General features: G+C 48.1%; 1 protein-coding gene across 1 annotated transcript in view; it reads right to left on the bottom strand.

Moving 5' to 3' along the window:
- Positions 1–13,036, bottom strand: part of LOC147637177 (uncharacterized) — a 32,369-nt gene extending 19,333 nt beyond the window's left edge. The window contains exon 1 of the mRNA XM_086800787.1: positions 12,825–13,036. Coding sequence (XP_086656913.1) covers positions 12,825–12,941 — 117 coding nt within the window. The 5' untranslated portion in view covers positions 12,942–13,036. The remainder of the gene's footprint in view (positions 1–12,824) is intronic.
- Positions 13,037–13,327: the final 291 nt, after the last annotated feature.

The raw sequence follows: 13,327 nt of genomic DNA, 5'->3' as shown, positions 1-13,327 counted from the left end.
TGCAGCCCGTCAATCCCCTTCCAAGGGAGAGGTAGAAGGTAGTGTATTCAGCCCGGTGCTTTTTCCCTGTAGCCCAGCAGTCGCCTCTGTGCCAAGAAGAAAACTGGCGTGTAAGAGCAGTCCTCCTCCTGCGGAAAGCACACACACATCTAGAGATAGGCGCCCCTTTCTGCCTGCCAGCCCCTCTTTTTCCCAAAAAGCACACGTGGCCCCAAAATAGCATATGGGCCACGTTTTCTTTCATAAAAGGCATTAAAAAATGATTTTAAAGGTTTTTTTTTTTAAACCTTTTAAGTTAAAATCTTTTTTCCTCCCTTCACACTTGGGGTTGTCCACATATGGGCTCCCTTTTTGACTCCAACCTGATGCCATTCACACTGTCCACCATGTCCTCGTGCACACCTGCATCTTGTCCAGAGAAAAACACAGGGTCGTGACATACCCCCCTCTTGAAAAATGGCAAGCGTCCTCGATTGCACTCATCATCTTGCACAATAAGCCACACTGTCCTCTTGCTTGTTCCTTCAAAACCTACAGCAAAAGTCTAAAACCAAATGGAAACACGTTAACGGTGTTAGCCAAAAACAAAACCATGCATCATTCTACATATGACAAACATATGCATGACACACATATGCATTCGCAAACAAGATGCTCCCCAAAATGCTCTACCTACTCCAAAGTAACAGTCTAAGGGCTGCTCGCAAGCCTTACGCCCATGGGCATCCCACAGGACCCACGACTGATGGTAAAACATGAGCATATGCAAGCACTCAATGCATCCAAACACTACATCCAGTAAGTACTTTCCCACATATGTTTCATGGCTATTCCGCAGGAGTCACACCCAGTGGTGCATCCATGAACATAATAAAGCACTTGATGTATCATACCAACATACATGCAGCACATGACACAATGCAGAGTATTTCCCAATGTATTCTCAATGGTACCAGGATCCAATGGCACCAGAATACAAAAATACCTCTACCTCAAAAAGTGTATGCATACATGCACAAATAGAGTTCGATCCGTATTTCCATGAACCAAACCAACTCTAGGACTGCTCGCAAGACTTATGCCCTCCATAGAGTTATCCATAGTTGCAGTTATAGTTCAAGGTGCGCGCGATTGCCAACTTTACCATCTCATGTGACTAGTACACAATATCATAGAAGTCCCATAAGCAGATGTACTGTCAGCCTCAGTACCTTCGGGTGAATACAAAGATGTCACCAAGCGACTCCTAGATAACAAATGAGCCTGTCTGTAACAACAAGGGAGCGGAGGTGCTACCCCCCTCTTGAGCATCAAGCAATGCTCCAGACCTATGCTCTGCTGAACCTGAATGAGCCGTAACAAGAGTCGACTCCCAACTCATAGGCATCAGGATAAAGCTGCAAATCCTGAGGTGAATCTGCTAAGTCACCCTCCTCCATCCACTTCGTATCCATCAGTGAACCTCCTCCATCCACTTCGTATCCATCAGTGAACAGCTCTTGAACTTCACAGGATAGCGACGGGAAACCTTACCCTGTACCTTTCTTTCCTTATGTGCCAGTATATGCTCAGGAATAAGAACCTCGTCAAGTTCCTCCACTTCCATCTGAGTCTCATCTCATACATCCTCAGGCACCAAAAACCTGCTTGCACTCCACCCAAGTGATAAGCACAAGTCCTCGATGAAGCATAGTAGATCACCACTGCTAAACATAGAAAGAAACTGTCTTCCGAACCCATGAAGCCTCTATGAAGATACGACCGGTGACAAACTGTTGAAAGCCATAGCCTTCAACCCATGTTTTGCACCATAACACTTCAACTACTTCTTGTTCCTGGCCGACTACTTCTTGTCCTTGGTGTCTTTTCTCCTGAACTTCATCTTCAGCTCTTGCTCTTTACCTCATATAGGCAAAGACACAATCCTGCACTGTGTCCTGCACTTCCTTTTCACTTTCCACACGGTGAAGCTTTTGATGTGACTCTCATGAGACAACCACGAGCTCGCCCCCTTGGGAAAGTTGGCAATTGTCCCGACCAAAGCAACCATGGACTCGCCTCCTTGAGAAAGTCGACGATGTCCCGGCGACGGAACCTTGAAACCGGCCTGACGGGCGGTGAAACAAACACTTGCACATAAAACACTTCAACGCCATTGAAGACCTAGAAAAGGAAAACAAACAGGGGGAGCTAGAGTGCTCCTGCAAACAATACACGGACACCGATTGGCCCCAAAACGCAGTGGCGCCCCTTGCGGTATTTCTTTAATTGAATATAAGAGCTTTGATTACAATATAAGGCTGGGAACTCAGCCGTCGCAGTAGAACCCTTGAAGCCTGCAAAGAACCTGCATCTGGCTTCTTGTCCACTCGGCATCCACAAAAAAGTCCAGCCATTGTTCGCATCGAAAGACTCTTCTCACATTGAGTCTGCATACAGAAGCTTTCTCCCATGATCAAGGCTGCCACAACCATCCATAGCCTCTCACACTATGAACAGCATCACACCCTGACACATCCAGTGCTTCTGCATCACAACACAGACTCCCAAACTGTTTCTCAAAAGAGAACTCGTATCACAGCACAGCATACCATACAGTTGACACACCTGTACCAACCCTCTCTACCTTCCAAGGATACTATCCATCTCTGTCATGGATTCCCTGTCCCCTGTCCAATCAGTAGCAAGGCTGTACCAAACATGTGTCCACTCCTGTACCTTCTGCCTGCATGTGACCTATCTCCTAGAGAAACCCAAAAACATGTTTCCTCGAGAAACCTACGACCTGTTTCCACATGAAACCCTTAGATCTGTTTCCCTTTTGAAACTTCTGTCCTGTTTCCATACATCTAGTTACCTGTTCCCTCATGAAACATCTGGCAACATAGAGATGCCCATAACTGTAGGTCCCATTGTTCCTTTCTAGCAAGAAGAAAACAATCTGCTCCATGAGCACGCAGCCATGCGAGCTTGCTTCACTCCCATGCCAAGAAACATAACCAAATGACCCGTACTTGCAGCCAGAAACCCAAGTACATTGCTGAATTTGCAGCCAAACAAAAACAGCCCATAAACTGTCCCAAAACAGTCCCGTTGCAAGGAGGATCAGCACCATGTGCACCTCTGCAGTCCATCCACGTGGAGTCCATGCAGACAGTCTTTTTGCGCCAGCTTTTCACCAGGAAGGGGGAGAGATCTACGCTCTGTTCAGCCCTGTGGCAGTTCGCCCCTTTTTAAGAGAGAGAGAAAGCAAAACTCCCTGTATCCCTGGGCGCCACCTGAACGCTTCTACTTCTCCCACAGTCCGCCTGTTTGCACAAGAGAGAGAGAGACATTCCACAGTCTGTCTGCCCGTGTGCGCCGCCTAGTGGCTGCTTGCCATGAGAAAAACCAGCCCCTCTGTGTGCCCCTCTGTGTGCCACGTAGGCTGCAATCCCTGGCTACAGCCCACGTACCTCCACATGCACCGTGTCCTATCCTTCAGCCGGCCTATCCCTGCAGACCAGCGTAGCCACATATTCCAGCCTGCCAGTATGCAAGAGAAAGAGAGAGGGAAAGCGAGCACAGTCCATTACGCTTTCCTGCAGCCCGTCAATCCCCTTCCAAGGGAGAGGTAGAAGGTAGTGTATTCAGCCCGGTGCTTTTTCCCTGTAGCCCAGCAGTCGCCTCTGTGCAAAGAAGAAAACTGGCGTGTAAGAGCAGTCCTCCTCCTGCGGAAAGCACACACACATCTAGAGATAGGCGCCCCTTTCTGCCTGCCAGCCCCTCTTTTTCCCAAAAAGCACACGTGGCCCCAAAATAGCATATGGGCCACGTTTTCTTTCATAAAAGGCATTAAAAAATGATTTTAAAGGTTTTTTTTTTAAACCTTTTAAGTTTAAATCTTTTTGCCCCCCTTCACACTTGGGGTTGTCCACATATGGGCTCCCTTTTTGACTCCAACCTGATGGTCTGCCAGATCTCCAATCCCAAAAAGAAGTGGAGTAAGCCTAGGTCAGTCATCTCAAACTCCTTTGACAAGGCAGCCTTCGTCACGGCAATGTGGTCCACATGACCGCCAGTGAGAATGAGGTCATCCACATAAAGGATGATCAACGTGACCATGCCGCGTTGCCGAAAGAGATATAAGTTAGGATCTGCAACTGATCTCTGAAATCCAGTCCGTAGAAAGAAGGAATCAATCTTCTGATTCCAAGCCCTGGGAGCCTGCTTAAGACCATACAAGGCCTTCCGCAACATGTAAACCATCCCTTTTAATCCTGGAACCTCAAAGCCTGGAGGCTGCTCAACACACACCTCCTCCTGCAGGTCACCATTAAGGAACGCAAATTTCACATCCATCTAATATATGGGCCACCGCTGAGAAGAAGCAAGGGCAAGAACGGTCCGAATCGTGGTCATCCTCACTGTCAGTGCAAAGGTATCCTCATAGTCGATGCTTGGCCGCTGAGCATAGCCTTTAGCCACGAGTCTGGCTTTGTGTTTGTCCACCGACCCATCTAACGCATATTTGGTCTTAAAGACCCATTTGACACCAATGACTGACCATTTCAACGACCTCGGTACCAACTCCCATGTGTTGTTCTTCTCGATGGCATCAAGTTCCACCTGCATGGCTTTCCTCCAAGTATCCTGTGAAAGGGCTTCCTTAACGGAAGTGGGCTCCTTGTCCCGCATGATACGAGACATCAAAGCATAGTTTACCTAAAGAAGCTCCATTGTATTGCTTTTGTCGCGGACTCTGTGCGATCTTCGAGGGCCGTCCTCTGTGGTTCACTCGGAGGGTAGCTCCGTGACACTTGACTCCCGAAGGGTGTCCATCAACCACCTGGGTACTCGAACAGATCGTGGAGCCTCCTGATGCTGCGGGGGCTCTACTCTAGCTGCGGGCTCAACCTCCTGTATTGACTATGGTTGACCAACTGGAACAATGGTCTGGGAATCATCATCAGACTCCTCTGGAACTCCAAGAAGTGGCGGCTCCTCGATAGTGGATACTGGAACATGCTCATCAAAGACCACATCCCAGCTGACAACAATCTCATTCCTCTCTGGATCATACAATCTGTATCCCTTGGAAAGAGAATTATACCCCACAAATATAAGCTTATGGGATTTGGAGTCAAGCTTCCCCCTCTGCTTCTTCGGAATATGTACATACGCATCGCTCCCAAAAACACGGAAGTGGGAGACATCAGGTTTCCTGCCAAAGTATGCCTCAAACGGAGTCATATTAGGTACTGAAGTCGTTGGAGACCAGTTGAGGGTATGGACAACCGTTGCCACAGCCTCTCCCCAAAGTGGACGAGGAAGATCACGATGCTCCAGCATGGTCCTCGCCATCTCCACCACAGTCCTGTTTTTTATTTTACAACTCCATTCTCTAAAGGCGATCCTGTATTGGCCAATTCCCTCTTGATGCCATGATCTGCACAAAATCTGACGAAAGCATTCGAAGAGAATTCACCCCCTTTGTCAGCCCTAAGAGTCTTTACCTGCAATCCAGACTCTTTTTCCACCATCACGTGCCAATCCTTGAACCGTGCAAAAGCTTGGTCCTTCTGTGAAAGAAAGTAGACCCACGTGAATCTGGTACAGTCATCAACAAGCAACATGAAATAGAGAGATCCTCCCAATGATGGTGTCTGCTGAGGTCCACACAAGTCAGTGTGAATCAACTCCAATGGTTTTGAAACCCACCTGGAAGCCTGCTTCGGAAAGGATTCCCTGTGCTGCTTACCACGTATGCAAGAACTGCAACGTCCTTGCCTGCTGCCTGTTAGACATCATCCCCTACTTGCTGGCTTCCTATTTGGTGTCCTATTTTAGCCTCTAGGGCTGACCATGTTAGTCAGAGGGGCTGGTCACCCCTCACTCATATTTTACCCATATTTATTTCCCATTTTATGGTCTTGGGATTTTCCCCAGTCGTGGAGGTCTTTTATCCCTAGTCGGCTGCCTTCATGTAGAGGTATATATGGCCGGCATGCCTCCCTCATATTTTCACTGCTTGCATTGCTTGCCTAGCTTGTCTAGTTGCAGTCCCTCACTTACGAGGTTCTCCCCTCTTGCTCGGGACATGTATTCCTTTTGATGATGATATTGAGAGCAGGTTCTCACCTGTGTTTCCTCTCCATCTTTCTCTCTCTCTCTCCCTCCTGTGTTTCCACTTTCCCTTCTTCCGCTGCACATTCTATCATGGTATCAGAGCGCCGGTGATTTTCAGCGTTGGATGCTCCCTCCTATACCTCTTCATATCTGCGTTTTTTCTGCCCCTGGACAGACCTGCGTTTTTGCGTTTTCAGCAAGGACAGCAGCACATAGTTTGCTGCGTTTTTCTTCAGGTGGCTGTCTACAGCAGTTTTCAGCAGTTCTCAGCATTCATACCCCCCTGTAGTGCTGGTTGCTTGTTTTGTACAGGCCAATAGCAGCATATTTGCTGCGTTTTCTTCTTCTACAGGTTTCTGATGCTGATTTGCTGATCTGAGGCTTGGGTGTACCTCTTTCTTCTGCGTTTCCAGATTCAGCCCGTTCTACAGCCCCTTTTACCTCTGCGTTTTTCAGATATGCAGCCATGGTTGCTGTGTTTTTTTTGAACCGATCTTGCTGGTAGCTCTACCTTCAACTGGGCTTCATCTGTTGGACCCGAAGGTACCTTCTCTTCAGCGTTTTTCCTCATAGGAGGTGTGGACACTGGTTGGCCTGAATTTTCAGGTTTGTAGCCCTTGTTTGGCTGCGTTTTCTTCTCCAGTGGACACAGATCACTTGCAGAGGGGGTTTCTTGATTGGATTGTGGCTTTGGAGGCAGTTTGGTACTTGAGGAGGATTCTGAATTTCTGATTTCAGTCAGCGTTTTGCTGATTTTGAAGCATCTATACCTGTGTTTTGTTCCTGGCCTACACGGTTTCCCGGTTTCTACATGTTCCTTGCCTTCGGTTGGCGGTGGAGTGCTATTTTTTGCTGGATAGCAGTGTTTTGGCTGCGTTTTGCTTCCCACAGGAGTTTTCTACACTCAGAGGGGGCCTTTCTCCAGCTACTTCACTTGAGGATCAGTTTCGGGAGCTGTGTTGTATCTGTGGAGACATTCTTCTTTGACAGGAGTTTACAGTTATTTGGAGGAGAGCAGTGATCTTTTCAGAGATCCTGAGCAGAGTTTATTTTGTCCGAGCTTGTGTTCTTTGCAGTATTTGCAGAACAAGGAGGGTGTTTTGCCCTTTTGGGTGTGATCCTTTCACATGGATTTTTTATCTGTTACTGATTCTTGGGATCTGGTTCTACTTCTGGAACAGTCTTCTGCTATCTGTGATGCTTTTGAGGACGTTGTTGCCACTGCAGTTTATATTCCTGCTTCCCTTCCTCATTGTGAGGAGTCTACCTCTGCCTCTCTTTGTGATGCTTTTGAGGATGCCCCTCCCCCTGCCAGTTCTGATGGCTTGTTGTTGTGGAGGGTGGTTTTTTGGACCCAGTGGGATGCTTTGGATTTGTGGTTGCTAACCATGCCTGCGGCACAGTGGTACTTTCAGAGTTTTTTGGATTTGGATCAGAATCAGGTTGGGCTTGTACCAGTCCGACGATATCATTTTTCAGAGGGGGATGTGGAGTCCTTTCATCTTGCGATGCCCACCTCAGTGGCGTGTACTTATGTACAGCATTGGGCAACTCATGTTATGGAGTTTGAGCAGATGGACCCCATATTTTCTACAGAGTCTTTACATCTTGCGATGCCGACCTTTTCAGAGGATGCTTTTATACAGCATTTGGCTACTCTTGGTACAGAGTTGGAGCAGATTGACTCTATTTCTTTTGAGGGTTCCAGTGAGGAGCAGTTTGCTTCTCCCAGGATTGGTTATATACAGGATCTGATCTTGGTTGGTTATGAGATTTTTCATACTTTCTCCAGGCTGGATACACGACATTCGACTTCGGGGAGTGTTCTTACACTTGGGTTTGGAACCATTATTTGGAGCAGCACGTCGCAGCCTATATGGTTGTTTTCTTCCAGAGGAACGGTGTACCTGGCAGCTTGTTCTGTTGCTTTTGCCGCTGAGTTGCTGAGGAGATTGCTTGTGGAGCTTTCTTGGTACCTGTTTCTGCAGTCTTTCATCTTTGATCGAGGACGGCGTCTCTGGCTTCTTGGAGTTTGCTCAGCATCCGGTGCTGAGAGGGGGTGTTAGACATCATCCCCTACTTGCTGGCTTCCTATTTGGTGTCCTATTTTAGCCTCTAGGGCTGACCATGTTAGTCAGAGGGGCTGGTCACCCCTCACTCATATTTTACCCATATTTATTTCCCATTTTATGGTCTTGGGATTTTCCCCAGTCGTGGAGGTCTTTTATCCCTAGTCGGCTGCCTTCATGTAGAGGTATATATGGCCGGCATGCCTCCCTCATATTTTCACTGCTTGCATTGCTTGCCTAGCTTGTCTAGTTGCAGTCCCTCACTTACGAGGTTCTCCCCTCTTGCTCGGGACATGTATTCCTTTTGATGATGATATTGAGAGCAGGTTCTCACCTGTGTTTCCTCTCCATCTTTCTCTCTCTCTCTCCCTCCTGTGTTTCCACTTTCCCTTCTTCCGCTGCACATTCTATCACTGCCAACATCTGGCAAGCCAACCACCATCTGGTCCCGGAAAGCTCGCCGCAGTGCATCTACATTTAAGTGGCCAAAACGAAAGTGCCACAGATCTCCGACCTGAGAACCTGTCAAAGAGGAGAGTGCAGAGAGCTTGTAGATACCATTCTCCACACCGCCTTCCCAAACAACCTAGCCAGTCTCACGGTCCCGCAGAGCAACTGAATGCTCCTGAAATTCCACTCGAAAGCCAGTCTTGCATACTTCATGCACTGACAAAAGATGAAAACCAAGAGCAGGGACATAAAGAACACGGGAGGAATGCTTACCCCCCTTGCCATCGGGAATAATCTCCATCCGGCCCTCACTGCGTATCGGAATGGTGGAGTTGTCGCCAATGAAGATGCGACCTGACTGCCGTTTCAGATCCAAAAAGAAGTCTCAGGAAGGAGTCATGTGCCTGGAACACCACTGTCAAGAATCCACTCCCGGGTATCCTTTGCGGTGAAGCCAACTGCCTCCTCGCTCGAAGACGATGAAGCATCTGAGTCCATCATCTCTAAGTGCACAAATGTTGGAGTCTTTGCAGCTGAGGCTGAAGAATCAGCACTCTTCCCCCAGTCCGCTTAGGACACTTCCTCCAATAGTGGCCTTTCTTGCCACAATCATTGCAGGACCTCTCGGCCTTCAGTTTCTCTCGATCTATGTCAGGCTTCTTCACAGAAGACTTCTCTGGTGAAGCCTTCCCTTTGCCCTTGTTGTTATTCCGGCCTTTCGGCCGTTGGCCAGTTAAGGCCTCCGAACCTCCGCTATGAGGAGGGTTCGTGAATCGTTCCTCCCGCAACAAGACCATGGGCACAAGCTCCTACCATGTAATGGTGCTGAGCTTGCCACTAGTAATCAAAGAGGAGTAGAAAGCGGAATACTGAGAAGGCAAGTGGGACAGCAAAGTAATGGCCATATCTTCTGATGATATCTCCTTCCCAGCTTGGAGGGCTTCCTGCTGAAGGGCCTGCAGCTTGTTAATATGCTCCCGCATCAACGACTTTGCAGGGTTCATAACCCGCATCTATACTTCCAAGGAAATCCGCTTCATGGGCGATACCCTGTTATAAAGAGAAGCCAAGTGCTGCCATATGCCTCTGGCCAGCGTCATATGCTTTACGTGATTGATTACTTGCGATGTGCAGTTGAGGAAGATAAATGAACGGACCCTGGCGTTGACACAATCCCACATCTGTGCCTGTGCCTGTGCCTCGCGGTCCTTTCTGGTTGACTGTAACTCCCCTTCCTCTGCTTCCGGCCGTGGAACCCCAACAACGATGAAATCAGCAAGGTCGTATGACTCCAGCACAGACTCCATCATAACCTTCCATATGCCGTAATTGTTCTTGTCCAACTGACGGTCCACTGGGAACGTGGGGAGTGTTGGGATCTTCACATGCTTCTCAGCCATCTCTAACAAATCTGCCATCGCGGGGATGTAATTGGAAAGGTTGGGTGGGTGGGTGGGTGGGAAAAAAAAAACTTACACCTACAAGTGGCTGTCAGGCAACTCAGCCCGCCATCCTCTTGCTTCTTCTCTTCCCGAACAGTCCCGAACAATCCACCAATCAGCAACGCAACAATCCCCCTCTTGCTCATAAAACTCCCAAGATCTATCAAGAGCCTAGGGCTCTGATACCATGTCAAAATACACAGCGAAGATGATAACCAAATCTGAGACCACAAGAGCAAGTAGAGTGTAGAAAATAGACAGCACAAGACAAGGAGAGAGATAGGCGTGTAACTCTGCTCTATATACACAAGATCCCGAAGTGATACAAGATACAATGGAATGGGGGCCATGGGGCCATTTTATATGGCCCCAAGTACCCAATCGGCCTGTGCAAAAGCTGCCGATAGCCTCACGACTGGTGTCATCCAGTCGGCCAGCACAAGAGAAGTCCACGACCTGTGCAACCCAGTCGGCCAGCTCCCAGAAATGAACACGTGCATACTGGTGCAGTCGGCCAGCTACTGGGTCATCCTGCCATCATAGGGCAGCCACCCATACCATGGAAAAATAGGGAGAAACGGGGAAAAAATACGGGGAGTGAGGAAAAATGAGAAAACACCAAAGGGCGGGCACACCCACAACAGAGGCCCTGGTGTCTTGTAAAGACAGGAGATGACTTCTAACATAGAAGAGTACTGCTTTCTTGTCATCTTCATCAATGTTGGCTTTTAAAGCAGTTGGTTGTTGGAGGAGGGAACCTGAGGAGCTAATAAGGTGCTCTTGCAATGTGTGATGTTCTTTCATTTTTAAACCATAATACTTTTGCTTGAGAAATACTTTTGAATTGTTAAATTTATTCCCGAACACACTTTCGAGATTTTCCCGTACCTAATTGGCAATTTTGTCAAAGTCAACGTGATGAATGAAATTGTCGCCAAGTCCAGACTCTGTTTGCAGTGCTTTAGCTACACCTTCAGGCTTCTCTTCCGTGCCATTGACAACACTCCAGACTCCATCTCGCATGAGCAAGAGCCTGACTTATGTCTACCATGATGGGAAATTCGTGCCAAAGAACCTTTTGAAAGAGATGTTGCTTCTGTTGAGCTGCATGGTGTAGGCAAAGACTAATGACACCTCTGAGTAGCATCAACAAGATCGTGTAGAAGCATTAGATCAAAAAGGCATGGAAGTATCCGCTGCAGAGGCTGTATGTACAAGGCTAACAAACGTGTTGGTGGGAGCGCTCGGTCGCGGAAGCGGGCGCACTTGGCAGCACAGGCAGAGGCACATGAGCGACTGCACAGGACAGCGCTGGCACTCCTGGTGCACAGCAGGCGACACTTATACTCACAGCACTCGACTCCTGAACAGGAACAGGTGTGTGGGAGGACCGTCAAGAACAGCAGGCGGTGCTGGTATACCTACAGCACTCGACTCCTGCACAGGAACAGGTGTGCAGAAGGGCCGTCGAGAAAGAAAGTCAATGGAAAAAGCTTCCCAGCGGACTGGAAATCGACAGTTACCAGGCAAGCCCCAAGGGCGGGCGGCTCATCCAAGTAAGCCCCAAGAGTGGGCGGCTCAAACCCCTCCCCCACCCCCCCCCCCGCCACCACCACCCCCCGGCGCATGGCAGCTCAGTCAGCTGGGCTGGGCAGCTCTAACATAAGCTCCATCTGAATGGGGAGGAGCCATCGGCCGTGGGCTGGGTAGCGGTGGAGCTGCGGGCACTAGTGCCCTCGAGATAGGGGGCGGAGAAGTGGCATAAAGGTACCCTCAGCTGGACACACGAGGGCGACGGGCTCTGATACCAAATGTCGACCTTTAGGGTTACACGGACCTAAGGTAAGCTAAGGAGGATAAAAGATCTCCATGGTGCGTACAGGAGAGAGATAGATGTATCTGAAAGTGAGAGAGCAGATGATTGCACAGTACAATGATATGCTTTGATTGATGATATAAAGTTCACAAAGTACAATGCTTTAATAGCCTAAGAGGCTCTCCTGAATGACGTCACTGCTTATACACACTAAAATTCATAGGGAGTGTTCACACACAAGAGACTCCAAATCCCAACAAAGCCCAAGCAAGATAACCAGAGTTGACCCCGGATCAAAAAGCCAATCAAGGCATCTTAGGAGGGAGAATGTCCCCTACAAAGGTAGGGCAGTACAGATAGGAGAGAGAACAACTACAATATGCAAATTGTGCACATGCTACAGGAAGAGGGTTAATAGCTTCTCAACAAACCAATTTTCTATAGCATGAGGATAGTGAATCACTAAGAATGTACGTTGAGAATATTGTCATGTGTGTTATGGTTTTATGAGCACTTAAGCGTGGCATAGCTGCAGATGAAACAATGCAGAAATCACTTTTGCCAGGCCCTTACAAGCATACTCCAGATTACAGTGACTCTCGTGGTCCTACAGGCTGATTGTGGCAGGCGAAAAGGATCAAATTTAACCTTGATTTTCCTCTTTATTTGTCTGTAATTGTACAAATGCATGCATACATATACACGCATACATAAATATGTATATCCATACATTGAATAAAAAGTGTCCAAGACTCCTCTTTACTTGAATAACGTAAATCACAACCAGAATGAGAGTAAAGGATGGGCTGAGTTGCAAGACCTAGGTGGGTTGAAAGGATGGCATGAGGGTTGCTCTCAAGTGCATACAGTGAGGTAGAATGCATGGGTGGAAGGATGCGGTGAGGCATGATACAATTTTGAATGTGCAGGGGAACTCACCCTGGCCAGTTGCTCTTGCATCCCAAGTGTCTGGCGTTGCAGATCATCATTTTCACCTCGGATGACCACCTTCCAAAAGTCCTTCAGGTAGCGCGCAATTCTCGTGAAGGAGCCCATCAGTGCTTTGCTGCCTCGCCTCCAAGCCTGCGTTTTTTATTCTTTTTAGCCTGGTGAGGTACTCTCTCTTTCTCTCTCTCTCTCTCTCTCATTTCCCTCTTGAATCAAAGGTCTTGAGTTCAAATCTTGTGGGATAGATCCATTTGGTCTCTTGGGATAGTTTCCTAGGACGTTAAAAAGTTCTCTTCTCTTCTTCTCCTCTTCTCTCTCTCTCTCTCTCTCTCTCTCTCACACACACACACACGCCCCTCTCTCTCACACATTTAAATTCTACCGACGTTAATACCCCCTCTCTCTCTCTCTCTCTCTCTCTCTTGGGATAGTTTCCTACGACGTTAAAAAGTTCTCTTCTCTCTCTCTCTCATTCTTTTTAAGATCAGAGATTG

Source organism: Cibotium barometz, chromosome 7, assembly GCF_041138505.1.
Source record: "Cibotium barometz isolate CiBa-2024 chromosome 7, ASM4113850v1, whole genome shotgun sequence".
Taxonomy (NCBI): Eukaryota; Viridiplantae; Streptophyta; class Polypodiopsida; order Cyatheales; family Cibotiaceae; genus Cibotium; species Cibotium barometz.
The sequence above is the reverse complement of the archived record's forward strand: the minus strand, read 5'-3'. Positions and strand labels throughout refer to the sequence as shown.